General features: G+C 42.2%; 1 protein-coding gene and 1 long non-coding RNA gene across 6 annotated transcripts in view; one reads left to right on the forward strand and one right to left on the reverse strand.

Annotated features, from left to right (window-relative positions):
• magi3b (membrane associated guanylate kinase, WW and PDZ domain containing 3b) overlaps positions 1–27399 on the reverse strand; it is a 161888-nt gene that overhangs the window by 35098 nt on the left and 99391 nt on the right. For all 4 annotated transcript variants that reach the window (XM_079682495.1, XM_079682496.1, XM_079682497.1 and 1 more), the window contains exons 2-3: positions 16674–16790; positions 3900–4019 (exon numbers count right to left, since the gene is read on the reverse strand). In XM_079682495.1, the coding sequence (XP_079538621.1) occupies positions 3900–4019; positions 16674–16790 (237 nt within the window). The remainder of the gene's footprint in view (positions 1–3899; positions 4020–16673; positions 16791–27399) is intronic.
• LOC307040009 lies at positions 619–24435 on the forward strand. 2 transcript variants are annotated; one of them, XR_013808396.1, is made up of 4 exons: positions 619–1858; positions 1976–2081; positions 20644–22247; positions 22385–24435. It is a non-coding gene; the product is annotated as an uncharacterized lncRNA (long non-coding RNA). The 2 variants fall into 2 exon arrangements; XR_013808397.1 differs by having other exon boundaries at positions 678–1858; positions 20644–24435.

Raw genomic sequence — 27399 nt, forward strand, 5'->3', positions numbered from 1 at the left:
TGATAAATGTGTGTTGCTGATATAGAGGTGTGTGAAAGCAGCGCGTCGGCGAGGATTTGTGGCACCATTTGCCTTTATCAATGGAGGGAAGCCTCATAAGCTGATGAGCAGGGGAGCTTGTCCGACGTTACTTGTGATCCTCGTGTCACCGGGGTTGATGAGCCAGGAAGAGCGAACCTCCTCTGTCAAAGTACGTGAGAGCGATTTCATGGTGGTGGAATCAGCAGCCGGTAATGAAAAGGCTCCTGTTGTCAAGGGCAATATGCATAAACTACAAGGTCATGAGCACACGTTAATCTTACCGAGATCACTAACAGACAGCCACACACACACTGCTAATGCGGGAGTGCTGCACTCCCATCTCACATCCAATTTAATCTGCAAGTCTGTTTCCCTTCCTCGTTAAAATCCCACCCATTATCACAATGGGGATCCTAAAACAACAGATTTGACATGGATCTCAATTTGGCAGAATTTTGCCTTCCCTGATAGCAGATAAGAGATGTCATTTTCCAGAGAAAAAACCCCTCTATGGGTAGAATTTCATTTTTCTTGGCAGCTGTCCCTCCAGTCTTGCACTTCACTGCACTGGACCATTCACTTCATGTCTGGCTGAGAGAGTGACCCAACCTGAACCTTATAGAGACTAAGCGGGGACCAAAGGCCCAGAAAAGACTCACTCTCAGTGCCTGGCGCAGATGGCGGATGTGTCTGCTTGGCAGGCAACCTGAGACCCTCCGGACCAACATGGAGCAGCCAGCATGTACCCTACCAATCATAGAGCAGCCAGGACCCTCATAAATAGACTAACCCTGGGTAGTGTGCTGTGTCCTGACCCCTCAGCTGCCTTGTTGTGAGGATGTGGGGCATTAACATGGTCATGGATGGCAGGATGATTGAGTCAGGAGAGGGTGTTTAAGTTAAACATTAGGTATAAATGCTTTTAATGCCTCCTATGAAATATTTTCTAGGTGGAGAAAAAGCGGTATACATGAACCATTAACGTAATGAGCATCCCGGCAAGTCATTTGGGACTATTAGCGAGAACATTATGATTAGCTGAAGAATCCCATTAGCTCGGTACTTTGAGTACAGCTCACTCACTGTTGGTTAAACTAAAAGGTAATTCAACCACTCTCGCGACCTATGCAAGAGGATGTTTGACCTTGTTTATTCTTCTTTTCAAAGAAAGAGCAAGGCTGCGCTTCAACCGCAAACAAATGGAGTAAGTGCCATTCCTCGATCCAATTACTTTCAGCTCCTCTTTGAGTCTACTGTGCTGCTGGGAGATCAGTGCTCTCTGCCACAGAGGCCATGCTTTTGATGACTGGGTTTTAGAGAAAGAGAAGAAGAAGAGGAGGGGGGAAGGTGGCAGTCACTATCAGAGTGTTCAGTGCTTTCTCAGGGATAGTATGCTCAAACTGTCCAACTTCTCAGAAGCTAATCCTCACATCTGAACGCAGCCCAGGCAGCTCAGCTTCCACTGCAGAAGGGGTTTTCCTGGAAGCTGAGGGCTAAGCATGCTTCTATGTCCACTCTCTCCCTCTCACGTTTGCACTCTTCTTCAGTTTGCTCTCCAGTTCTCCCTCTCTACCCACGGTCAACCTCAATATGGAGGTGTAAATCCCTCCTGGCCTTGGCTCACAGATGACGGACAGCTCGCGGGCGATTGGCAGCTCCTGAAACATGATCTTAGATGATCTATCTCGACACAAGGACGGGATTTGTGTGTGTGTGCGTTTACAATTTTTTTCTGCCACTGTGCTACAAGGACAAGAGGTGAGAGGATGGACTGAAACCTTATCACAGGGATCAGAGCCCGTTGGAAGGCTCATCACAGGAAGGCACTTGACCAATCGTAAGAGCACACTCACAAACTTCACTTGCACAGCCTAGAAGAAGCTACTCTCAGACTTAAGGAGCTTTCTCACTGAATGAGGATTTTACTTTATCTTTTAAATTCTTCATCCTACAGGAAGCACGAGATGCAGCTGAATGGGAGCGAGTGAATGGAGCAGAGACCAGAGGTTGCCTCTAAAGTAAAAAAAATCCCTTCCACTTTACAGCAGCCTGGATTTACAGTAAGAAAGAATGAGCTTAAAGAGAGGGGAAGATTACCATGTTATTGCTATAATCATTGCGCAATGTGAGAGAAATCCCCCCTTCCCAATCCCCTCATGACATAAATACACTGCAACAGTCTGACTTTCCAAGACCTTTCAATGCAAGTGCTTATGCTCCATTGTAGTATGAGGTGTTAGAAATGGTAAATACTTTGCTATTCGGCAGTTCGCTAAGCTGAAATATCCCTCCTTGTGTAAACTTCTTACTGCAAGGAACATGATTGGACTTGTCTTGCTGTAAAATATCCGTTGCTACTGACATGTTTACAGCAGCCAGGTGCAGGGGAAGTCAAAAGAGCTCTAAAAAAATAAAATGCAATAGTTTTCTTTAAATGAGCCAAAGCTTACTGAATGTGTCTGTGAGAGGAGATGAGGAAGAAGAAGGAGGGGGAGGAGGTTGGTTTTATTGGTTTAATGGTTTATAATAAGGTCATGATGAGGTGCTAAAGCTGATCGCATGTTCAGACTCTACTATGTGAATATATACTGTATATTGTCAAGAACAGACAAAGACATGCTGACACAAAAAACATAGAGAAGCAAGTCATATATCAGACACATGCTGATTTTCAGGTATTATATTTGTATTTTCTGCCTCTGTTATGACATGTTTCCATGCTTTAATGTGCAAATAGTGCAACATGTTTTCTCATACTGCATGTGCTGCAGCACCTCTTTCCACCCTCTGTCTGAAACCAGAGCTAATTCTTCCGGTTGGTTAGCAGGCCGGCTCTGTTGATATTGGTCAAATGCTTAAAGATGTCCAGCCCCTTGGCCTACCACGTACAATGGAATATAATAGAATGGGAGGGATGAAGCCCTCTTTAATGGTCACACATGCAGAGCACACAGCACACACAGTGACATTTGGCCTCTGCTTTTAACCCATCCTAATACCAGGAGTCTAGTACTAGGAGCAGTGGGCAGCTAGTGTACAGGGCCGGGGAGCAATGTGTTGGAGCGCTAACCAATATAATTGGGAATGTTACATAGTGATGTCATTATGTTATGGTTGTAAACTAAAAAGGGAGAGGTTGAGGGAGATAAACTTCTGGATCTTTGGGGATTTTAGCCTTTGCAGACCATGTCCATTCACAAACAACTATATAACACACTACTACAGGGAAGGGAAAACAACAAAAAGCATAATAGGTCCCCTTTGCAAAAAAAGACTTATAATATAATATTCACATGTATATTTGTATAAAATGTAATAAATGTAGCTTGCATTAACGAGAATAGGCAGAGCTTGAAAAGTAATACAACAAGTGGAATCAGTTTTTTATTTCAATTACATTAATTAAATTAAGAAATCTTCATATGCATACCATATCTGTCATTACCCTCTGGTTATATCTGGTTCCAAAAGGCCGTCTGACAAAACCTTTTCTCTTCTAAGATTTATTTTAATCCTGACAAAAAAAGTGACACCCTTGTCCTGATTTCTACAGTTTTCCAATTTATATTTAAATACAAAGTCTGCATACTACAGTGGCCCCATTTTATTCAAAGTGTCGAGTTACAGAACACAGTTCACCTGAAGGGCTGTGAATATCGCCGCTAATCTGACTGTCACTTCTAACAAGTCTTTAATCATGTTTCACTGATCAATACATTTCGTCCCGCTTGTCACATTTCACTAAGGCAGCCTGTAAGTCATAATGACCGTGAATATCGAGCGTACACTAACTCCATTATAGGGAACTGTCACCGTGAATCGTGTTCACGGGTGCATGCAGGTTTCTCATATTCTCATGACACTGTGGCGATACCTACCGTCATAGGTCCCACTCTCCAGTAGAAGTCCACTTTCCTCCAGGATCCTGAAGTCTCCGCAGCTGATAAAGTTATAGTCCACTCCTGGCACCTCCCCATCTCGAGGAAGCCGCGTGGTGCCTGGAAAAAAGAGAAATACATCAAACTAACATGTTTTAGGTAGTAGACCTAAGTGCTTTGAGCTGATGACGTCACCTCATGCAATAACCTGAAAGGAAAATGGTTTTGTATTTTTGCTTTTGTTGTGCAACACCCTTGAAAGTGAGTTAAGAAAAATGTAATCCAGCTCCAAGTCTTTTGAAACAAATGATTCCTGTCTTCCATCATAGCAACAAGATGTGTATGTGTCTCAAGTGCTGGTTAAACTTTAACATAAAACTTTTTACTTACTACACAGAAAATCTTCCAATGACAGCATCTCACGATTCATGAGATACAAAGGATGCACACTTTAGCTTAGCATTTCTTTGTGTGATTTGTACAAGGCTGCAGCACATTTTAAAAACAAAAAACCCCAAAAGACCTTGGGGTCTTCCTGTGAAAGATGGATAATTGATGAGGGCCTGTGGTATTCACTTAATCCTCTATGAGTAGTAAATAAGTTATCATTAAGAGGTTATTGATGTAGGTAGGCATTAGCTACAGCTGAAATGAAGAAGGATGCATATCCATAATGTTTGGCTTCAACTTTAGCAGAACAAGTTTTAATTTATTCACCACAAATCTGAGAGAAGCTTCAACTGACAGCATTTCACGACTCATGAGGTACAGAGGATGTCAACTTTAGTAGTTGTTTAGGTACCCATATCTGTACAGGGCTGCAGCACATTTGTATTTTTTTGAGCAAAAAACACAAGAAGACCTCGGTGCCATCTTGTAAAATATAGATAATTGATGAGGGCCGTGGGTTTCCATTTAAAGGTGCCCTATTATTCTTTTGGGGGTTTTCCCTTTCCTGTAGTGTGTTATATAGGTTTTGGTGCATGCTAAAATCTCAAAGTTTATCTCGAGAGGGAGTTTTCTCCAACACACTCCCCCCCTACCTGCAACTCCTTTGTTTACTTCCTTAACATAGTGACATCACTATGTAACACTCGTGCTTCTTTTGGACTCCAACACACATTGTACGTAATAGGATAAGGGGCGGGACATCTCTAAACAATCAGAGCAGACTGGGCTCTGGTTTCAGACAGAGGGTGAAAAGAGGTGCTGCAGCACAGACATGAGAAAAAGAAAGAGCTTTTTGAACATTAAAGTGTACACATGTCAAAGATCAGGCACAAAATACAAATATGAACCTGATAATTTACATAATAGGGCCCCTTTAATATTCTATGAGTAGTAGAGAAGTTATTATTAGGAGGTTCAGCTGCAATAAAGAAAGCAGCCACTTAAATATTGGATGTAAAATATGAGGGAAACAATATGTGGTGTAACCTCCTGCAGTTGTTGAGGTAGAAATGTTCCTCCTGTGGAGAAGCTACAGTCTATTTCAATAGTGATGGGAGGTTTTTATTCCTTGCAGGAAAAATAGCCACAAGGCAAAAATGGACACCAAATGAATGCATTAGCATGTGGATTACGTAAATCATATCCATGAATATATAAGTAGGACTGTGTTACTATTGGACTCAAGGGTAATTAGGTGGCATGTCACCAAACTTGTGGAGTCTATAGAAAAAGCCCCAGCTGAACGGGAGGCAGGACGGCAGTTATTTATTGCATGGGAGGCTGAACAAAGCATTCAGCATGAACCAATCATCAGTGCTACATTCCATGGCAATCTCTGTCACCCTATATTTACTGTTGCCCATGGTTATGGAACAGATTTGTTCATTGCCTCGGCCTGGTGAATCCTTTTCAGGGTCACGGAGAGGACAATGGGGTGAGGGTATGGAAAGCTGAGAAACAGCCGTGTGGGCCACCAGTCGATTTTGAAACAACAGGCGATTTAAAAATTCAAATCAACCTGACTCCGTTGTCAGAGGATATCAGAGCAGGCTGAGGAGCCCTGCAGCGGCGCAGCGATGAGAGAAGATACAGACTCCACACAGAGAAGATTATCAATTGAAGCTAGAAATATATTTCTGGGAAAAGAGATGTTACAGGATCGTAGTTGAATTACTGAACATTCTTTCACAGTATGTATTGTGACCTTCAGTAAAACACGGCAACAAACAGCAGCTGTGATTTATGACAGTGCCACATTGAACCTTTAAACAACGTATTCTTTTACATCTATAATGGGATCTCATTGAAACATGTTGTTGCATCCAAGTAGATTCCTTGACACTTGTAGGGTCTGCAGCAATTAACAGTGGAGCCTCTGTGCAGATTGTGTAACGTTATACTGCCGTCCCTCTTTTGTTTTACCGTTCTTGCGTGTTCTTGCTAATTGGACTGTGACAACTCCTCTGAAACCGTGCAGAGGAGCAAAAGCACAGCTTGGAAAACAAAATATCAGAGAAGCTTCCTTCAACAGTGCACCTTGATGCCACCCTTTGTGTTACCAAAGGCAGATGACATTGCATCGCATGTAAGAATGCCGGCCTCTGCTGCTTCTCATTACCAATTTATTTGCCAGCCCGCACTGGCTTTGGTCACTCAAAAGGGTCCCCTGTAGCCCAATTACTTGAGCCTCAGTTATGTACCTGCCAAGCAGATCCCCGAGCCATCACCCGGGATGTCATACCGATATAGACAATACTTCTCCTAAAGGGGATCAGTCGATGACAATATAATGAGGGCTGCCAGAGCTTTGAGGTTACATCCGACAAAGTCTTTCTCGCAGAACTTTGTAACTTCCTGTCGTACTTTTCCTTCTCAAAGCAGGCGTCGATATGCCTTTAATTATCTGTCGGAGGCTGGTCGTTCAAACAAAATGCTCGTTGAACACTGGAAATGGTGCAGTTGAAACGCTGCAGTTAATTAAACCCGACAAGAGAAGGTTGCAGAAATAGAGAGGCTCTATCAGAGAAAACTAAGACTTTGTCAGAATATGTTGTGCAGTGCTGGGAGAGGAGGCCATTTAGAGAAATAGGAGTATTAAACATTTTGGGAAACACACCTAATCTATTTCTTGCTGAGAGTTGGATCAGAGGATTGATACCATCGTCATTTCTGAATATTAAATATAGCTACAGTTAGCATCTAGTGTTCTTAGCTCAGCATAAGCACAGGAAACAGGAAAAAGCTGCACCTTTTGAGATAACAAATGAACATCTTATACACCTTTTCTGTTTAATCTGTGCAAAAACCAAACATAAAGTTTATAAAAAGACAATTTAGAGTTTCCGTTGTTTGCCTGGCAATTAAACAATGACAACAAGGCTCCAGCAAATAACTTTGTGCTTTGTTGAAAATAATCACATTGTTACGGGTGAGCGAAGCAAGCAGGACCCAAATGCAGATAACACTGAAAATAACTTTATTTCAAGGATACACTAACAAACAGAACACTCCCCGGTGAACACAGTCACAGACAAACGACGAACCAACAATGACAGACAAAAAAAACAGAACTTAAAAACACACAGGATTAATCAAGTAAACAAGAGACAGGTGAGGAGGGAGGAGAAAACACAGGGGCACCAGGTGAACACAATCAATAAAACAGCTAGGAGGGAACAGGTAAAAAAAGAGAGAAAACCAAAGACAGATCTAGACAAGACAAAACACAACACAGACAGATCGTGACATTACCCCCCCCTCAAGGGACGGATCCCAGACGTCCCAAAACACCAAAACAGTCCAATAAACGTCCAAAAAAAACAACGTCCAGCAGCTTGGGTGGAGGGGGACCGGAGGAGGGACACAAAACTAGGGCCACCATGGTGGGTGGAGGGGGTCAGGAGGACGGGTTTGGGCTGACAACCCAGGAGCACAGCGGAGGACCCGGAAGGGATCTCGGGCAGACGGCCCGGGGGCAAGGCAGAGTCCATGGAGGGGGTCTCGGGCGGACGGCTCGGGGGCAAGGCAGAGTCCATGGAGGGGCGAAGGCCACAGCGGGCAAACTCAGGGGGCCGAGCATGAGGGCAAAGGCAGCGGCTGGAAGAGTCAGGGGACCGGACTTTAGGGCGAAGACCGCGGCACTCAGGGGGCCGGGCTCGAGGGCGAAGACCGCAGCACTCAGGGGGCCGGGCTCGAAGGCAAAGACCGCTGCTCTCAGGGGGCCGGGCTCGAGGGCGAAGCAGGCGGCGACGGAACAGCTCCGGAGGCAGGGCAGGACCCAGTGTCGGCCGGACAGGAACCGGAGCCGGTGGGACAGGCTTCGGCATGATCCCCCACGGAAGAGGACTAGGAGTTGGCACGACCCCCGGCGAGACAGGTGACGGCGAGACCTCCAACGGAACAAGACATGGAGTTGGCAGGACCCCCGGCAGAAGAGTTGTCGGCGGGACCTCCAACGGCACAGGACATAGGGTTGGCAGGACCCCCGGCAGAAAAGCAGTTGGCGGGACCCCCAACGGGACAGGACATAGGGTTGGCAGGACCCACGGCAGAAGAGTAGTCGGCGGGACCCCCAACGGGACAGGACATAGGGTTGGCAGGACCCCCGGCAGGAGAGCAGTCGGCGGGACCTCCAACGGCAAGAGACATACGGTTGGCAGGACCCCCGGCAGAAGAGTAGTCGGCGGGACCTCCAACTGCACAGAACATAGGGTTGACAGGACCCCCGGCAGAAGTGTAGTCGGCGGGGTCTCCAACGGCACAGAACATAGGATTGGCAGGACCCCCGGCAGAAGAGTAGTCGGCGGGGCCTCCGACAGGACAGGGCATAGGGTTGGCAGGACCCCCGGCAGAAGAGTAGTAGGCGGGGCCTCCAACGGCACAGGACATGGAGTAAGGACTTGAGAGGGGACTCGAGAGGTGACTTGAAAGGGGACTTGAGAGGTGACTTGAGAGGGAACTCGAGAGATGACTTGAGAGGGGACTCGAGAGGGAACTCGAGAGGGGACTCGAGAGGGAACTCGAGAGGGACCTCGAGAGGAAACTGGAGAGGGGACTAGAGAAGGGACTAGAGAAGGGACTAGGGAAGGGACTTGGCAAGGGACTAGAGAAGGGACTAGAGAAGGGACTAGGGAAGTGACTAGGGGAGTGACTAGTGGAGGGACTTGAGAAGGGACTAGAGAAGGGACTAGGGAATGGACTAGAGTAGGGACTAGGGAAGGGACTAGAGGAGGGACTTGAGAACGTACTTGAGAAGGGTCTTGAGAAGGGACTTGAGAAGGGACTTGAGAAGGGACTTGAGTAGGGACTAGAGAAGGGACTTGAGTTGGGACTAGAGGAGGGACCATGGCTGCTGGGGCCGGAACCAGGGCCGGAACCATGGCTTCTGGGGCTGGGACCATGGCTGCTGGGGCCGGTACCGCAGCCGGAACCATGGCTGCTGGGGCTAGGACCGGAGCCGGAACCATGGCTGCCGGGGCTGGAATCCTGACCTTGCGTTTCCTTCCATGCTGCCTTGAAGCCTTGTGGAGGATCAGAGGTCCTCCAAAGGCCAGACGAGACCCAGCGAAAGGGTCCTTGAAAGGAGCTTTGTTGGGAACTGTGGCCGGCAGGGGGCTAGCATGCCAGGGGCTAGCAGGCCGGGAAACAGGTTTGACCTCATAGCTACCGAAAAAGTCCTCCACCCACTCGGGTAGTAACTCCTTTAACCAGGGCCTTGAGGTTACTTGTTGGCGTGCCGTTGAGATAATTAATTAACTGCCTCTCTTCACTACTGAAGGCATATCGACAGTCGTTTTTAAAGCACATTAAATTGTACCTCACCTCGTACAGGCTCTCTGCTGGGTCCATCTTTTGGTTGGTTGGTTCTGTTACGGGTGAGCGAAGCAAGCAGGACCCAAATGCAGATAACACTGAAAATATCTTTATTTCAAGGATACACGGACAAACAGAACACTCCCCGGTGAACACAGTCACAGACAAACGACGAACCAACAATGACAGACAGAAAAAACAGAACTTAAATGCACACAGGACTAATCAAGGAAACAAGAGACAGGTGAGGAGGGAGGAGAAAACACAGGGGCACCAGGTGAACACAATCAAGAAAACAGGTAGGAGGGAACAGGTAGGAGGGAACACACACAGACAGGAAACCAAAGGCAGATCTAAACAAGACAAAACACAATGCAGACAGAAAACCAAAGACAGATCTAGACAAGACAAAACACAACACAGACAGATCGTGACACATATAACCCGTATGAGCCAAACTTGTCCTTTTTTACGTCAGTTTTTGTACAGCTGAGATATAATGTGGATTTTGTTGACAGGAATCTTACCTTTGTAATATTGGACCTGATAATGGACATGAAACTGTTACAGTATATTAGAAAATCACTTTTGATATAAGTTGTTGTATTTTTGTGTATTTCATTAAACTGTTATTTTCTGATAAGTTCATGTGCAATGCCAACTGTAATATTTAGTAGTTAAAGTTACATTTATGACGAGCTTAAGCTTAAGCAGGCACAGATGGCAGCTCAGGGGTCCTTGAGCTGAAAGGCAATGTTAGCAATAATCTTATGATGAGCTGTATAAATGTATTGACAATAATGTATAGTGTGTGTGAAACTGTAACAAACTAGCAGTAATGCTTATAATATATATCATATTTTATGGTTTACAAGTTTAATGTCGAGCGGTTGTCTAGTAAAACCTGTGTCACCTGCTAGCTTTAATGGACTAATGTCACTAAATAGTAAGTTGTGTGTGTGTGCTGAATAGTTTCAGTTAATGTGTTTAGCGGGTTCATGAGTAGACTTATAGTATTTTATGTGTAATGTAAGTTTGCAGACTAGTGCAGTGTTATGCTTGTGTTAATACTTATTATAAGTGTGCAACACCAGGTTTAATGCTAAGCTAACTTGCTCCTAGGTATTGCTTTGAATTAACCCAACAGATATAGGAGTGGTATTGATCCCCTCATGTAACTCTTGGAAAGAAAACATATATTTCCCAAAAGGAATAAACTATTCCTTTAATTTCATGTCCATGAACAGTGGTCACAGCCATGTGTTTACACATGTCAGTGTGTGTCTGTCTATCCGAGAGTGAAACAGATTGTTACTAAGTCGTGCAAGGTCTCGCGGCTGTGGGCTGCCTGAGACCTATTTTTCAAACCTCTGGACAGAGAGGATGTCAAGAATTAAACATCAGAGGAAGTCAGTCAGAAATGGCAGGCCATTTAACATGGTGATTTCATGCATAGTTTTATGTTGGTTCTTCAACAAAAAAAAGAGGGCTTAGGGCTTTGCTGCTGAAAGAGCGAGAAAGAGAGAGGAAGGAAGAGAAGAAAGCGGATCATTACAAAGCCTAGGCCTTTTGTGAAGTGTTCAGTTTTAAGATACTGAGGCAAGCCCTGCCATATGGCTTACTCTACTATTGTCACGTTATAACAGAGCTAGCTATTACCTTTTAACAAGAAATACAAAACTACTTACACATCAACCTGCTACCATTATTCTTTAATCCTAAAATAAAATTGAAGAGAGAAGGAGGAGCATTTTCTCCTAAAATGGTTACAACCCAGCATGCAGAAGGGTGAGTTAAAAGTAAAGTTTGTGTGAGATCAAACCCTTTCTGCCCATCTTTAATATCAGTGGGGAGTCAAGGGAATGTGTGTGACCCTGAGCCTTCTGTTCTTATAGAAAATCCTCCCACTTTTGTCCTCTCCACAGCTCTTGAGAGCCTCCCTCAGCTTTTCCGTAAGAGTCCAAATGAGAGCCAAGACCCAGTGAAGGAGACTGGGGGATTTAGCACACACTGACTCTGCAGAGCTGGATCTCTTTGTCCCTCTGCTCCTCACTTTTCTCTTCTAACCCTACGGCACAGACCACACTCTTTGCCTGTCTTTCTCTGTTTCATTTTAATTCTACATACATTTTTAAAACCTGCCAAAAATAGAATATGAGAAATGACCCTGTGTTGTGAATTGGACACACAAAATAGACAGCACAGATGAGCTGTAGTTGAGAGTACAGCAGTGTGGTTGGTAGTTGAGTGAAGTGGTCCATTGGCACAGTGACACAAACCGCCTCTGCTAATCCTCATGCTGTCTGCCTGACTGTCACACACATTTTTAGGTATAAATCCACCCTTGAATATGCTCATTATTTTCAATTTGTGATGTTCGACACATTGAAACAATTGTTTTGTGTGTTAAATTGCAATTTTATGGTGCGCCACTACTCCCTCAACCTGCTTTATATTATTCTACCCAGAGTATTGATTTCCCACAAAGGAAAAATTATTTCTCAAGCTTCAGTGCCAAAAAGATGAGGAGCCAAACATGTAAAGCACGTTTAGAGGTTGAAGCTCTAAAAGCAAAAATAGCTGCAGTGAGAGCAGGAGAGTGAGTTTTGGGAGTTGAGCAAAAACAGCACACAAGCTTCAACATGCAGCTTGTCTTGTGGCTGCATTGCACTTTTTGTTTGGACAGTGATCTGCAGGAATAGAAAAGAATATCTAAAAATGCATGAAGAGATTAGTATTGTCTGATATTTACATTGCACTTTGTTAGTATAATAAATATTTTAGAGGAAATGTGCATACTGTGTTAATGGCATAAGATTAGATACACTTTAAATCCCACCTTGGGGTTTTATTTTTCACAGCATTAACATTGTTTTAAAAAAACAAATAGAAAACATTTGAATACAATTACATTTTCATTTACTATCAACAAAATCACATTGAGAATACCAATTATAAAGAATGAGTTAAAATACTCCATAAAACAATAACAGAACAATCTACCAATAAAAAAAATATATATAGAGAGAAGAGATAGAATTAGAATATAAATAAAATTACTGGAAGGGCCTAAACTGCTTTAAATTAAATGAAATCTATATATGGACCTTTTTGATGAACCCGATAACATGATTTAATAAGTAGTAACTTTTAGCGTGGATTTATTCTTATTATTTTCTTTGGATTTTTTCTTTTCTAAATGTTATTTTTCTATTCTATTTCCATTCTTGACATGTAACCTGGATCAACCTTGAACATATGAAGAAAGCCTAAATAAAGTCAAACAAAAAACAAGCATAGCAAGTAAAGAATAATCAGGCAATAGTAATTGGTACAGAGGAAGAGTGCAAGTGAAACAGAGCGGGTGAATGATGGGAGGCTGAGAGCGAGAGGGTGAATGATGGAGGTGCCGTCTCTGTGCGAGTCCTGCTCTCTCACTCATTAAGACAGTAATTCAACCCCGGGATTAGAGTCACACTCATGCAGCGAACCCAACGGCTGCGGATGATGAATGGTGTTTGCGGGCCGTAAAACCTCAACGACCGCCACTATTGTACATGAAAACTAGAGTTAAAGTTTGGCGTTGTATGCCTCCGCCAGCCCAAAGTTGTAGTTTACATCCATGTCGGTCCTAACTCGTATAATATTTCTACTGAAGACTTCTAGGGAATACAATAAAGGTTATTTAGTGTGTTTTTTGGCCAGAGTTATCACTATATTGACATGATGTATGCACAATCTCTCTTCACCTATAAACTTGTTATTTTAAAAAGGACATATTCTGCTCATTTTCAGGTTCACATTTTTCTTTTGTGCCTCTACTGTAAGATGTTTAAATGCTTAAGTATTCATAAGACGTCTTTTCACCCTCTGTCTGAAACCAGAGCCCAGTCTGCTCTTATTAGTTAGCTGGCCGGCTCTGTTGTGATTGTTCAACCAGAGTGCAATTTGAGCGCTAACCAATAAAAGCGCAAATCCTACATAGTGATGTCATTATGATAAGGAAGTAAACAAAGGAGGCCAATGGAGGCGTTTCAGGCAGGGGGGGAGTGTGCGGGAGGGAACTTTAGGATTTTAGCCTTTGGAGACCATTTACATGCACTAAAACCTCTATAACACAGTACAGGAAAGGGAGAACCCCAAAAAACATAACGGGGCCCCTTTAACAGAGGACTGAGATTCGTCACAAAGTGCAATCACCTGAAGCTCAATATATTCAAAAACCATTAACCTCCTCGTATGTGTTCACATTGGCAAATAAAGATGATTGTGATAGACAACCAAGCTGTCACCGCAACAATTGAAAAGGCTTCACATGTTGCTGAAAAGAAGCTACACGTTCTAAGTGTGGGTGCTTAACACGCAATGTCAACAGGCTACTCAGAAGACACACAATCCCCACTTTAAAAAGGTGTGCACTCAAGAGTGTCATCAATTCAATATCTGACAAAAGTGTGTAATAAAGTAACAATCATCCATTATTTTACAGAGGTATGCCTTTGACTTATGGTCAGAAAATAGCTTTTGCGTAATATTATGTTAAGTTCACCTTTGTATATATTATGTCAGCACTTCATCCTTCTTTTCACAGAAGACATTTGTACGAAATGTTGTATTATTAGCATATGAACTTTAGAGTTATGGCCAAAAACGTGTTTTTTGAGGCTAAAGTGACCTTGACGACCTAATTGTTATAATTCCTATGAGTCCAAGTGGACGTTTGTGCCACATTTAAAACAAATCCTTCAATGCGCTCCTGAGACATACTGTTTACAGGAGTGGGCTGAAAGGATAAAGGGAACACCTGAAAACATAACTCCCCCTTTAAAAGAGAAAGCCATGTTTGTGGTCAAGATCGCGGAGTGTGTTTACGTGAATGTATGTGATCATTCCTGCACTCAACTTGCACTGTTGTGTCACAATTTGATTTCACCATTATACTTCCTTAAGGATTTCCATTGCAAACAACTAAAGTGCAGCTATTGTGCATCTCAAATCTTTAGCAAAAAGCATCACAAGAAGGTGTGTGTGTGTGTGTGTGTGTGTGTGTGTGTGTGTGTGTGTGTGTGTGTGTGTGTGTGTGTGTGTGTGTGTGTGTGTGTGTGTGTGTGTGTGTGTGTGTGTGTGTGTGTGTGTGTGTGTGTGTGTGTGTGTGTGTGTGTGTGTGTGTGTGTGTGTGTGTGTGTGTGTGAGGAGAAAAGAAGCCCGCAAGGCGGACTTAGTTGTCCTTGGGAGAGAAATCACTAATGAGTTCTGTAAAGCTCTATAATCATCTTTTGTCCATCCACTATAACTGACCTGAGGTACTCCCAGTGCAACAGAGCTTGAAAAGAACATTTCAATTACAAATCCCGTTGAACTCAAGGGCCAAGGAAACAACTATAGCTCAGAACAGGTTGACATGTGTGTGAAAGAAAGACAGAGAGTGAAGGAAACAGTAGTGGGGCTGGAGGGTAAGAAGGATATTCCTCCTCTTCTAAAAATAAATGAAATATACATGAAAGGTAAGCAGCTGACTTCCTTAAAAAATGTCTCACATGTGAATCCAAGACCTTTCTGAACAAGACAAACAACAACTTCCAGCCTTTGGGGAGTTGAGAGCAGAGATGCTGCTTGTTTGTGACAGGTCTGTGCCTGAGAGTCTGTCATCGCCTGAGGAGCAGTCGCTCTGCATGTGACTAAACCCATGAATACAATTATGGTGCTCCTCTGAGCAGAGTCACTCCTCAACAGGACGTGGGAAATATCGAGGCCAAAAACTATCTGTGTGAACATCATCCCAGGATTACAGATACTGCGTCATACTTTAGTTTCCTGTTAATGCAATTTTACTTCCAAACGTCATCTGATGCTTTACAAAAGCTGCGTAATGTCTCTTTAAACATCAGAAGCAACATGAGAGGAGACGTCTTAATTCAGTTAGTCGTTCAGCCCCTTATGATAAATGGAATATGAATTACCTAGCCTTTTTCGTGATGATAATCATCTTTGCTGCTACTCTAATTTACACTCCATTCATACACAGACAGATGCTGATTACTTGGGGGGGGGGAGAGTCTCTCCAAGGAAATGTAATTGCAAACGGCAAATAACCTGAATTCCTGCAACCCACACAAACCTAAATCAGGATATTAATTTACCACTTATAGCCGTGTCACTCTAATTTTGGTAATTTTCATGCTTTCCTTTAAAAGATTACAATACTCAAGCTCATGAAAGCCAGAAAATACTGGTGTGAAATGTGTTTTTTTGAAAGTGAAGGAAAGATATTAAACGGATAAAGGTTTTTTTTTTGTGTAAAAGCACCACTTATCAGTTCCAAATATATTTTTTGCAGCAATCATACAGACTCTTAGATCAACAGCTGCTTTGCAAAACAACATTAAATACCACATGTTTTTATATTTCAATCAGTTTAAAGTTTCCGTTATTATTCAGAAAACGCATACAGCTGCTGTTCCTTGCAGTTGTTCTTGGTAGTCCGCAGTACCAACCTCTTTATTTAACAGTCCATTAGTGATTACAGCACAGAATAATAGTTGGTGATGGCCCCACTGAGCAGAAAGTCATCGAGGGGAAGCAGAGCACCGCGGGGGAAAGAGTTATTTATGGAAATAATGTGGCTTTGATCACTCGTGGTGGTACGGCTCAGAAGTAAATAAGTTACATTGGGGTTAGAGAAATGTCCTTGGTGGGGTTGCTATGGTGACATCGAAATGTGTGTGTGACAGAGAGCTGTTAGAGGATGATGCGTGAGAGCCGTAAGAGTGTGTGTCTATACAGTCCTGTGTAGTGTAAGAGAAAAGAGAAAACACTGCATCAAGTTGGTTGGATCAGCAGTTGTGTGACGCATGCTGAACATCCTCATTGTTCCCATAAGATGCTTGAGATAAAAACACATATGCACTGAAAGTAGGTTATACTGCGCACTCTTGGCTTGCTTTGTGCTCGAGGATCTTTTGAGAGCAATGAATGGGAGCTATGCATTACAGGCCTATATGGAGTACTTACAGGGGATGGTGCGCAGGTAGAGGTTGTCCCGTATGATCTGCTGGAGCTTGTGGTCCATTGAGCCCTTCTGAAACTGCAGACTGAGGTAGTGGCGCAGGTCTGTGTTCAATACTTTCCCTGCAGAAACAGAAGAAGAGGAAGAGAGGGTCAATAAAAACATGGCGGTGCTCTCTCTGAAGTGTTTACGCCTAAAAGGAAATCTATCCAAGTGACATGTACCCACACAAAGGGGTCGATGCCACAGAACCGAACTGTTTTTCTACAAAACAGATACGCTTTCATAGATGTTAATTGTCGGGTGTTTTCTTCAGATATTGAGTGCTTATTATAATAACTATCATTATCATTAAAGTGGCAATCTCAAAGATTGAAGGTAACAATGGTGATTGAGTTTATGATCCACTGATTTAATAATTGCAATAATTATGTGTTTGCAGCACTATAAACTTTGCACACAATTCTGACAAATAGAAGCTTATGTATTAACAACAAGACCCAGAGCTTAAAGTCTGCCAGGAGTAAAACATACTTAAAATCTCAGGGATTTAAAGTACCCTTTTATGTTTTGGGGGGGATTCCCTTTCCTGTAGTTTGCTATATAGATTTCTGTTCATGTAATTGGTCTGCCAAGTGAGAATGATAAAGAACATTTTAAGCATTAAACCAGGTAGACATGTCACAGTTGAGGAACAAAATACAAATATGAACCTGAAAATGTGCATCATAGGGCCCCTTTAAGTGCATTTTTACATAATTACTGATTACATATATATTGAGGCAATATTAAAGGCAGTGCCAGCAACATTAATATTAAAACATAGAATATCGGCGAATGTTAAGTAAATTACATGGACATTAACAAATTAATGGTTTCATTGGTTTTCATTTCAATAAAGTATCTATCTATCTATTTCACGTCATGCTCTATGACAGTGCAGAGGTCAGTTCAACTGGGTCACAGTTATCCAGTAAAACCATATTAATCTCCATTCTAATGAAAAATGTGATGCTCCGGATGCAGGTGTGTTTTCTCAGATTATGTGACACTCTTAAGCAGGTCAAATAAATGAAACCACCTCAAAGCTCTTCAGATCAAATCGAAACTTACAGTTACACAAACATTTTTGGGCAAACAAGGTGTTCACTGATAGTCACAATATTATCCACAGCATTAAACATAAAGTATACTCCTGTATGCATAGTATGTATGACCTCCTATTCTGTCTAGCTGAGGGCTCAAATCCTTGTTGATTCACCTTTTCACTCTAGTTTGATCAATGTGAGGAGATTGTAGTTGAGGGCGAAGGTTAAACAGATTATAAAAATCTGATCTCCTCGGTTAAATCCATTTTATCATTAAGGATATATTAACTTTTGGGATATGAAGGAGGATATTTGGCCTAGAAACAGTTTCAATGTGTTAAGAAAAGGGAGTACATGCTGTACAAGAATCCTGCTAAAAAGCAAACTGGTTAAAAATACCAAGAACAAACTGGACTGGGCAGAATTCATGTCATTACCGCCTCCTTTCTTCTGAACAAGCAAATGTGAAATCCAAAGTGACGGATGATGGATTTAAACCGCTCCACTCTCTTCACAGTTCCAACAATCTCACACACGCCTTAACAACTTTCCACCAAAGATGCTCAATGCCACAACCTCAAAAGTGAGGCGGCGGAGATTCTCATAAGAAAATCTGAAACGATATCGCCTTTGCTCTCAACTCTCAGAAGCCTTTGTAAAGACAAAGCAAGTTCACACAAAGTTTGAGGCAGCTGAAGACTTCAGAGTCGTCATACACAAGCAGGGAAAAAAAGTTTCTCTCTGAAAGAACATGATGAGGAGTTTTGAAAACAGGAAAGAGATCTTCGGTGTCTGCCTGCCCTCAGTCTCAGTGTCAACCTCATTTTGACAGACGGGGGGAGAGTAGGCTTTGAAACAGTTTGACTACAGAGAAGCAATCATCTTTTCCCCTTTTCTCTCCCCTAGTCTCTCTCTTTCCCTCTCGGTTGCACACACAGACCAAACCCTGCTCAGCTCCATTCCTCTCTGCATCGCTATGAATACAAATAAGCTGGACTAGAGATGAGATCGCACTACTGTAGCCATACTGTATGAGCTAATAGAGAGGGGAGTGTACTTCACTACGGAGGAATGATTCAATAATGATGAGCTCTGGGAATATTTCAGCTAGTTTCCTCAACCTCTTAAATCCTCTTTTCCTGCTCAACTCTTGACAGAAACCAACACGCGCCATTATTGTGACAGCACATACTTTTATTGTGTTTGGTACACTTAATATTGCTCTATGTTTTGGAGGATGCTGTTCTCTCACATCAAAATGCACCTCACGTCCACAGGCCTCGCCATCTGACACTGTTTTAGGGACACGCGTCCCGACGGGCCTGGCTTTTCAGAATAAAAGGTTGCTCCATGTTCCGGCCGCCTCTCCAAAGAGGGCTGCATCACAGCTGCTCTAGCAGACAAACAGACTGAGACTAGGGAACCAAAGCCCGAATCTGACAAAAACATCACAAAACTGTCCAAGAATATCCTTTTCTGTTTGAATTCAGCTTGCACACAAGGGAATACATAGGGGGACATGGCCATCTCCCCAAACTACATGCGCTCCATATGCTTTCAGCTGATGATGAATCCTTCAGCTGAGGATTAAAAAAGTTAGTTTCTAAATGAATTGAGGCATATATTCACTGTCAATACAGTTTGTCAACAGCAAGAGTACGGGAGATAAGTCTACCGGGGATACAATCTGTCAACTACATGACTTAAAGCTGCCTTTTTCCATTTCTTATTCTTGCATGGACGCAAATGTATGACTGCTATATAACGATATCCTTTGAATATCTTTTTCTGTGCCGATGTCTTTTTTCTCCTCTCTTTCCTGCTACTTCCTCTTTGATTTCCTTCTCGAAGGGTCTTCAAATGTTTTTTTCTCTCGCCAAAGTGCAAGGATTTTATTTTTAGCAGTTGTTCTTGTGTTCTCCTTCAGGCTAGGTCAGGAAATCATTGGTGTTGTGGGCCTATAAAGCCGACAGAGACAATGAAGTACTGGGGTTTACAAATAAACCTAACTTTAGAAGTTTGTGATCTTCTCCCGTTGACCTTTTCCCACTAATCAAATCCTATAGTCCTCCACACATTGAACTCTTAATTGTAGGCTAAAACTTTGCATTTGTGATGATGAAACTCCCTTTGTGCTGATGAAAGAGTTGTAACATCTTCTTGCAGCAGTCAAGAACTCTTTGTAACCCACTACCATTCGTGCGTCATGCTTCAAGCAGAACCAACGGTCCTCAACAGTTTGTGGTTGTACAGTTGAGCAGGTGTGGATGTGCTTGCCTGTATAAGACAGTAGAGCAAGCATGCTCAGCCACACTTCACTGGATAAATTAAATACACACACGGACACATTGGTCCGATCTGCTCATTGTGCTAACAGTACAGTGCTACAGTGTGGCCTTTGTAGCTCCCTGGTCCTGTCAGAGTCTCTTAGTGAGGCTGTCACATCAGAGTCCCTGAGTCCCCCTCCCCACAGATAACACAGCTATTGTAGCAGCCCTCATTTTTCTCTAACAGGGACTCAATGGGCTTTATTGTGCCCCATCGGCAATCCACTCACTACAGCCCGCCAGGAAGAGAGACATTGAGAAGAGACGACCAAAAGGCAGGGTTTTGATCAAATTCTTCACACATTTAAATAATCTTTTCTTTCTTAACTTTTTGTTGTCATTATCAATTTAATTCCACTAAGATTGTACTCAAAGTGATGGCAGAAAATGATTCCGGATTTTCTTCCTGTCACCTATCTCACAAGCTATATTCCCAGACAAATTGGATGAGATAAAACCAATCAAAAGACCAGTTCCCTTGAAATGAAACTGTTGCTTTACACCGACCTCAGCCACAGATCACCAACCCTCCTCTGTTTCCTTGTCATTTTTGCATTAAGTGACGGCTGGGAATGTGACAAAGGGCAAGGTCACCCACGGAAATCCTTCAACACCATGCTGCCATTTCACCTGGCATCAGCAGTGCTCCTCTTCTAAAAAACATGGAGGCTTAGAGAAAATATCTGCAGCAACAGAAGCAGTGGCTGGCACCCCCGCTGAAGCGACATCCTCACTTCGACCAACACCTCACTCAGAAGCCGCAGAATTAGATTAACACTCCGTGCCCAAGACATAACTCTCTCTCTCACACAAGCACATGTCAAGCAGCCGTTTGAAGAGATTTGTTCAGGGAATGCTATTTTTAAAATGCATTCAATCATTCTGTGAAAATGATTACATAAGATCAAAACGCTGAAAACACATCATGCCATTTTTAAACTGAGGTATCAAGATCGCTGCAAGCTAGGAAAAAATGAAAAAAAACGATCTATTATCAGTGATATCTGTTGATCTGCATGTTGTGTTGTCATGAGATAATTTCTTGTATGGAAGAGTGACTTCAACTAATTCAAGTCTTAATGCTAAGCTACATATGCTTGCTGAAGCTTTATATATATTGTACATCAATGAAATCAATCTCCCAAACTCTGAAAAAAAGCAAATATACCTTAAGGGGTCTATTATGTTTTGGGGGGTTTTCCATTTACCGTAGTGTGTTATATAGGTTGTGGTGCATGTAAAGGGTCTGCAAAGGCTAAAACCTCAACGTTTCCACCAGAGGGAGTTTCTCTCCCAGACCCCCCTTCACCTGAATGAAACTCCTCCATTGGACTCCTTTATTTACTTCCTTAAAGGAGGGGTAGGTAAGTTTGAGAAACCGGCTCGAGATACACTTTTTGTTATATTCCATGGAATGCTCTTAACATCCCGATAGCAATGAATATCTTAAGTGCTTTGACAAAAAATACATTAAAAAATTGCACAAACTTATCTCGGTTTTTTTGGGTCATGTGCGCATTCATGTGTGTTGGAGGAGGGGCTCTGTAAGGAAGTGGCAGATTTTTTCCGGTTGTGTATTTTCAAATTATTGCGCACTCGAGCTGGTTTCTCCAAAATTACCAATACCCCACCTTTAACATACTGACATCACTATGTAATACTCACGCTTCTATTGACTAGCACTTCAACACATTGTACGTGTAACAGGCTAGGAAGCAGGACATCTCTAATCATCACAGAGCCAACCAGCCAACCAATCAGAGCAGACTGGGCTCTGGTTTCAGACAGAGGGTGAAAAGAGGTGCTGCAGCAGAGGCAGTGTGAGAACAAATTATAATAAAAACCTTTTTGAAGTCACAGTAGAGCAACATAATAAAAAAATTAAACCTGAAAATTAGCATAATAGGGCCCCTTTAACTTTTCCTTTAAGGTGTAAGGTTGTGCAAGGGTCTTTTTCCAAACACGGTGACATGTGTGTATTGCGACATTTCATTCTGAGGCAGTCTCCCTGAGGCATGTGGGACGTCCACAGGGAGGTCATTATCTCTGCTATCTGACAGTCATTTAATTAACAGCCTTCTGAATGGGAGTATGTCGTCAGGTCTGGAGCTGCTCACTGACACCTTTCTCAGTGGATTCGGTCCATTTAAAGAAAAACTAAAAGGTCAGAAATTCTACACATGTTGCTCAAAGACGGACATTCACTGGGTATGCGTGCTTGGAATGTGTATGGAAAGATTGCAATCTCTGTCACTCAAATTCATTAGACTGAACACTTTCCTTTCTTTTCTATTCTAATAGATACCCCACGGACTTCCAGACACATAGCTGAAATGCAACCTGACTATTGTGTCAGTTTTAGGTAGATCTGTCAAAATATTTTTTTAAAAGCAACGTAACTCATTATTTTTAAACCCTACCTGACCTATTTTTCTGTTGGAAGTGAGAAATGTACTACTGTGCAGCCATATGTCAACAAGTCCTCAGAACAACCAAGAACATCCTTTATGTAAATATGACATAACAAATATTGTGGTCACGGGTAAAAGAAACCAATGTTTGCTGTGAGTAAGAGTACAGTAGTCAGTGTTGAGTATTTGTTTACTTGTCAAACCACACTACCTGCTGCCTGTGTAGAATAGTGGCTCCATGTCAAATTGACAATACTCCCATTGCTTCTGATGGAGAAGAATCATGAATGATATGGCCACTAGAGGGCTTTGTCTCTAAAATGAAAATACATGTAACTTTTTGGCTGATGCTTTCATTTTTCATGATGGGACAGGTTTCAAATACTGTTTAAAATGATGGAAATTAATTTAAGAAATACACTGGTAATCTTAGGAGATTTCAAATATTACACATAGCTTCAAACCGGTGTGCAATGCGACCCAATACACAGTTATTCAATAGAAGTTCATAAACAATCAGAGATATTTCCAAAGTGCTGAAACATTGGTATACGTTCCTTTATTATCTCTGGTTGAATATACCATTGTGTACAAAGTTGTGAGCTTGATTGATTTACCCTGATATTGGATCTGTTTACCATTTTTCATCAACATGATGAAGTAACTTGATTTGTCTGGATGAGAAATTGCTGGATGAGCCAAAATCAGATTTTTTTCGAGAAACGCATAATCTTACATAGTGTAATTTAAATAAGTACTTCCAAGTTGTCACGATCAAATGATGTAAAACACACACCATTTGTAACAATGAATAGCTCTATTTTATATATATATAAAAGAGAACACAACTAAATTGGAAGCTCTACTGCCACTATCTTATGTAAAGTAGCCAGTCTCTAAAGGTCAACGACGCAACTCTCATGAATGAATTTCCAGAGGATTGTCACAACATTGAAAAGTACAAAATATACATACTTCAATTAAGTGATAGAGAATGTATCCATATCACCCAACCATGGCTTCAATAATAAATTGGAAGAAGCAGATATTTATTATTCAAGATTGTCAGATACTGTTTGTTTTTTCATGAAGCTTAAGTAGCTTTATGAAAAAAGGGTGAATAAGAATGATATGGGTTTGTTGCATTTTATTCATCAACTAATACAAATGCCTAGTGCATGTATCAATCACTGCTGTAAGACCAACAGCTATTGCTCTTTTGTGTGTATATATTAATTTCGGACAAACTATTAAAGGATGTGAGCAACATAAAACCTAAGCAAAAGTATTCATTGAATTAAAAGTATAATTCTAATTTTAAAAGAGAAAAGCGAATGCCTCATGTGAATAATCCTCTTTACATGTAACCTGAGTGCTAGAAAGCATTAACCCATATAATAGGAGAGCTACACTTTTAGTTTTTTGGTCTATTCTACCCAGTGACGGAGCGGGTCACAGAGTGACTGACTCCGCCACTGACAGCCGACACACACACACACACCACACACACACCAAACATTTCTTGCTTTCTTCCTAAAAATTAAGCATGCAATTTATTATTTATTGTGCGATTGTGAATTTGTTAAATGATTATGTTAAGACGTGGTTAAGCTGTTTATGTTTGGGTCGGATTTTTTATGTTGACAATGTGGTTTGAGTTGATTGTGTCACCTGTGGACGGTGAGCCTGTGGGAGGGGCCATGGGTTAAAAAGGGACGGTGTTGGTTCCTTGGGGTAGTGAGGACTGTGAAGCTCGGAAGAATGTTGCAGAGAAGGCAACAGCTGGGACGTGTTCGGGTTTTTTTTGCAGAGAAGGCAACAGCCAGAACACGTCTACTCTGAAGAGTGATGGACGGCCTTTGTCTTTTATTTTGTTTGTTTAAGGTGTGCTGTTTCGTCATTTTATTTTTGATGCTGTTATTAAAGTGTTTTGGAGCTCAACCCAACCGACTAAGCCATTTTTTGAACGGACAATTGAACCCCGTCCCATACCTTTTTAAGTTTAACATCATTTTGAGATTTTACCCCGAGGTGTTTCTTACTATACACTCTGTGCTTTAAAACCCCTCTCTCTAATGCTCTGCTTCGCCTATACTGGCAGGCATGGCAGATGCTACAGTCTCTCTCTCCATCCATCATGGTGTGTTTGAGCGGTCACCGCATCCTCTTCATCAGGCTCTCCTCTTCCCCATGTGGCACTCAGTCAAACCCTGTGACTAAGGCAGCAACACCTGCAAGACTTCTGGTTGGTCTGCACTCATCACTCTTCTGAAGGCAACAACACCACACTTCCCCCAACCCTCACACCCGACCTCTTCTATATCCTGCTCTAACCTTGCACAGACCCATTTTTTTGGAGTTAGAATTGCCTCAGGGCACTTTCACAGCAAAACCTCTGCTCAATTTTCAGACGTGTCACTGGGATCACCGGGCATCCCGCTGACTCTGCTGAGAGAAGCAAAGACTGAGTGGGGCCATAGGCCTGGGTTATAATCTCACACCTCATCCAGTACCGTCCGTTGAAATTTCTTCACTTATATAACTGGCATGAGGATGTGTTTTAACGGCTGGAGGATGTGCATTAGAGGAGAGGAGCAGCTTGCCTGATGGGTGACTGTGTAGCTGTGTTCCCAGTCCGTCGGCTTGGCTTGCTACAGACCTATGCAAAGTTAAACAGGCCGTGGTCTCACGCGCCCAAAACTCTCTGTCATTTCACATAATTTTAGCAGTGGGGCAGAGGTCTTGCATAAGCGGCATAAAAAAAGAAAGGAGTGGGAAAAAATTATAATAAAAAAGGTGATTATGTTTGTTTTGGTAGACTATTTGATGTCGGCATGACTTGCAGCAAATTAAGATACATTATTGCAACACAATGTTCAATTAATTCTGGCTGTGTGTCTTTATGAAACACAAACACACACGATGGCAGTGCGTAGATAGTTTGTAGAAAGAAAAGTGTTACACCTTTAATTACGGTGTTCCTCCAGACTGAAAATAACGTCCAAACAACCTTAAATGTAATACCGTTTTGCTAATTAATTGGATTATGTGAATACTTAAGTTCTCTTTCATCATAACAAAAGCAACAGTGGAAAAAGCTGGAATCCCTTCGCAAGCCACGTAGGTCCGAGCCCCGGCTCCCCTGTCAATAAAGACTACAAATATCCCTTCGTATGATCATAGCATGACACATTTCCATTCCACTGATCTCACATACACAGACAGTACACAGAGAGACATCTGCTTCCGCATTAAAGTTAACTAGCCATATGCTCTCCTCTCCTCTCTCTCCCCCCTCCCCTCTGTCCATCACCACTCAGGAGATGGAGGGATGACCTTCCGCTGTGAGGTAAAAGCGACATCGGCCTAACTCAGCAGAACTGCAGAGGTAGAGGTGTGGGAATTAAGAGCTTCAACAGCAGGAGTGCCAGAGCCGCTGTGATAATGTGAGGCAAAAGAAGAAGTCCCAAAGAGACGAAAAAGGGGGGGGGGGGGGGGGAGGTAAAGAAAGGAAGGAGGAAGAAAGCGCGAGAAGATGTGGTGAGAGGAAGGAGCAGTGTTGCCCTGCAGGTGCTGAGTCATGTCCTTGCTCAATTGTGCGTATCTTCACTTTTAAGTTTCTTCAATTTTCATTTTTCTCTTTTTGCTGTCTCATACTCCTCCACCGTCTGCATCCTCTCCACTTCACATTTCTTCCTCTAGCCTTCTCTCTCTTTAATGAGCAGTCTATGCCCATGCCTCTGTTCTATCATTAATGTGGTCTGTGCAGAAGGAGACAGCTGCAGAATGAAGTCGCAGACACAGGCACAAAAACACTTTACATCCCATGTGGGTCCTCACTTAGAATCTGCCTAAGACAACATGTCAGCAATACCTCATTAGACAACAGCATTTATCAATCCAACCAAAGTCTGCAACACATGGAGCAAAAACTGAAGTTTGCTCATCACCGATTTGACGCACTTTCGACATGCAAATCAGCTGAGATTCTATTAATTGGTGGCAATATTGGGAAAACTAGCAAAAATAAGTGGTAAAATGTCCATATAGGACTGCAACTCTAAACTGTGTACACCCTGGAGGTTTAGGGGATACGAAACACAGTGGTGTTATCAAATTTAAAACATATAATTAATAAATGGGTGAATTAATATACCCACATGACACCTAAGGTCAGAAGAGCTTTATTTAACAGCTGGTCTTATGTCTGTGACCCCTCCTGTTGTTCATAGATAAGCCTGACACATGCACTTGTCAAGGTTCAGAGGCACATTTTGCAAATATGGCAGTAGCCATCGATCATCTTAAGATAAGATAAGATAAGATATACTTTATTGATCCCAAGTTGGGAAATGTTTTTGTTATAGCAGCATACTACTTTGTTCTACTCCACTACAATTCAGAGGTTAACCTGGTATTTTTACTCCACTACATTTATTTTAGTTACTTTGCAGATTCTGATTAATGGTGTGAAATATAAACAACCCTTAAATCAGACTTTAGTTACACCTGACTCAAATTCAGGGAAGGTGATTGTCAAGTGCCAAAATGAACTATGCAATATATTGGACGTTAAGTACTTTGTCAGACTTCATATTTATCTGTTGATACCCCCAACGTTTTTTTCTTATTCAAAAGAAGACCTTAGCTTAAAGTATTCTTTAATGTTTAAATAAAGCGTTATTAGTTTGTCTGTTTTGCACATCCTCCTGTTAATATCTTTGGACGTCCTGCACTAAACTGTTTTATTGTAGAGATCACTACAGTATCTTCTTGATATTTTATATTTTGTATGTAGGCTGCTCTTAATATTTAAATGTTTTCATCAAATAAAACATATTCAACAACAACATTCAATAACGTGCTTTAACCACTAGGCGGTGCAGGTTAAAAAACCAGTGGTGT

Source organism: Notothenia rossii (genome assembly GCF_949606895.1).
Source record: "Notothenia rossii genome assembly, chromosome: 5".
Taxonomy (NCBI): domain Eukaryota; kingdom Metazoa; phylum Chordata; class Actinopteri; order Perciformes; family Nototheniidae; genus Notothenia; species Notothenia rossii.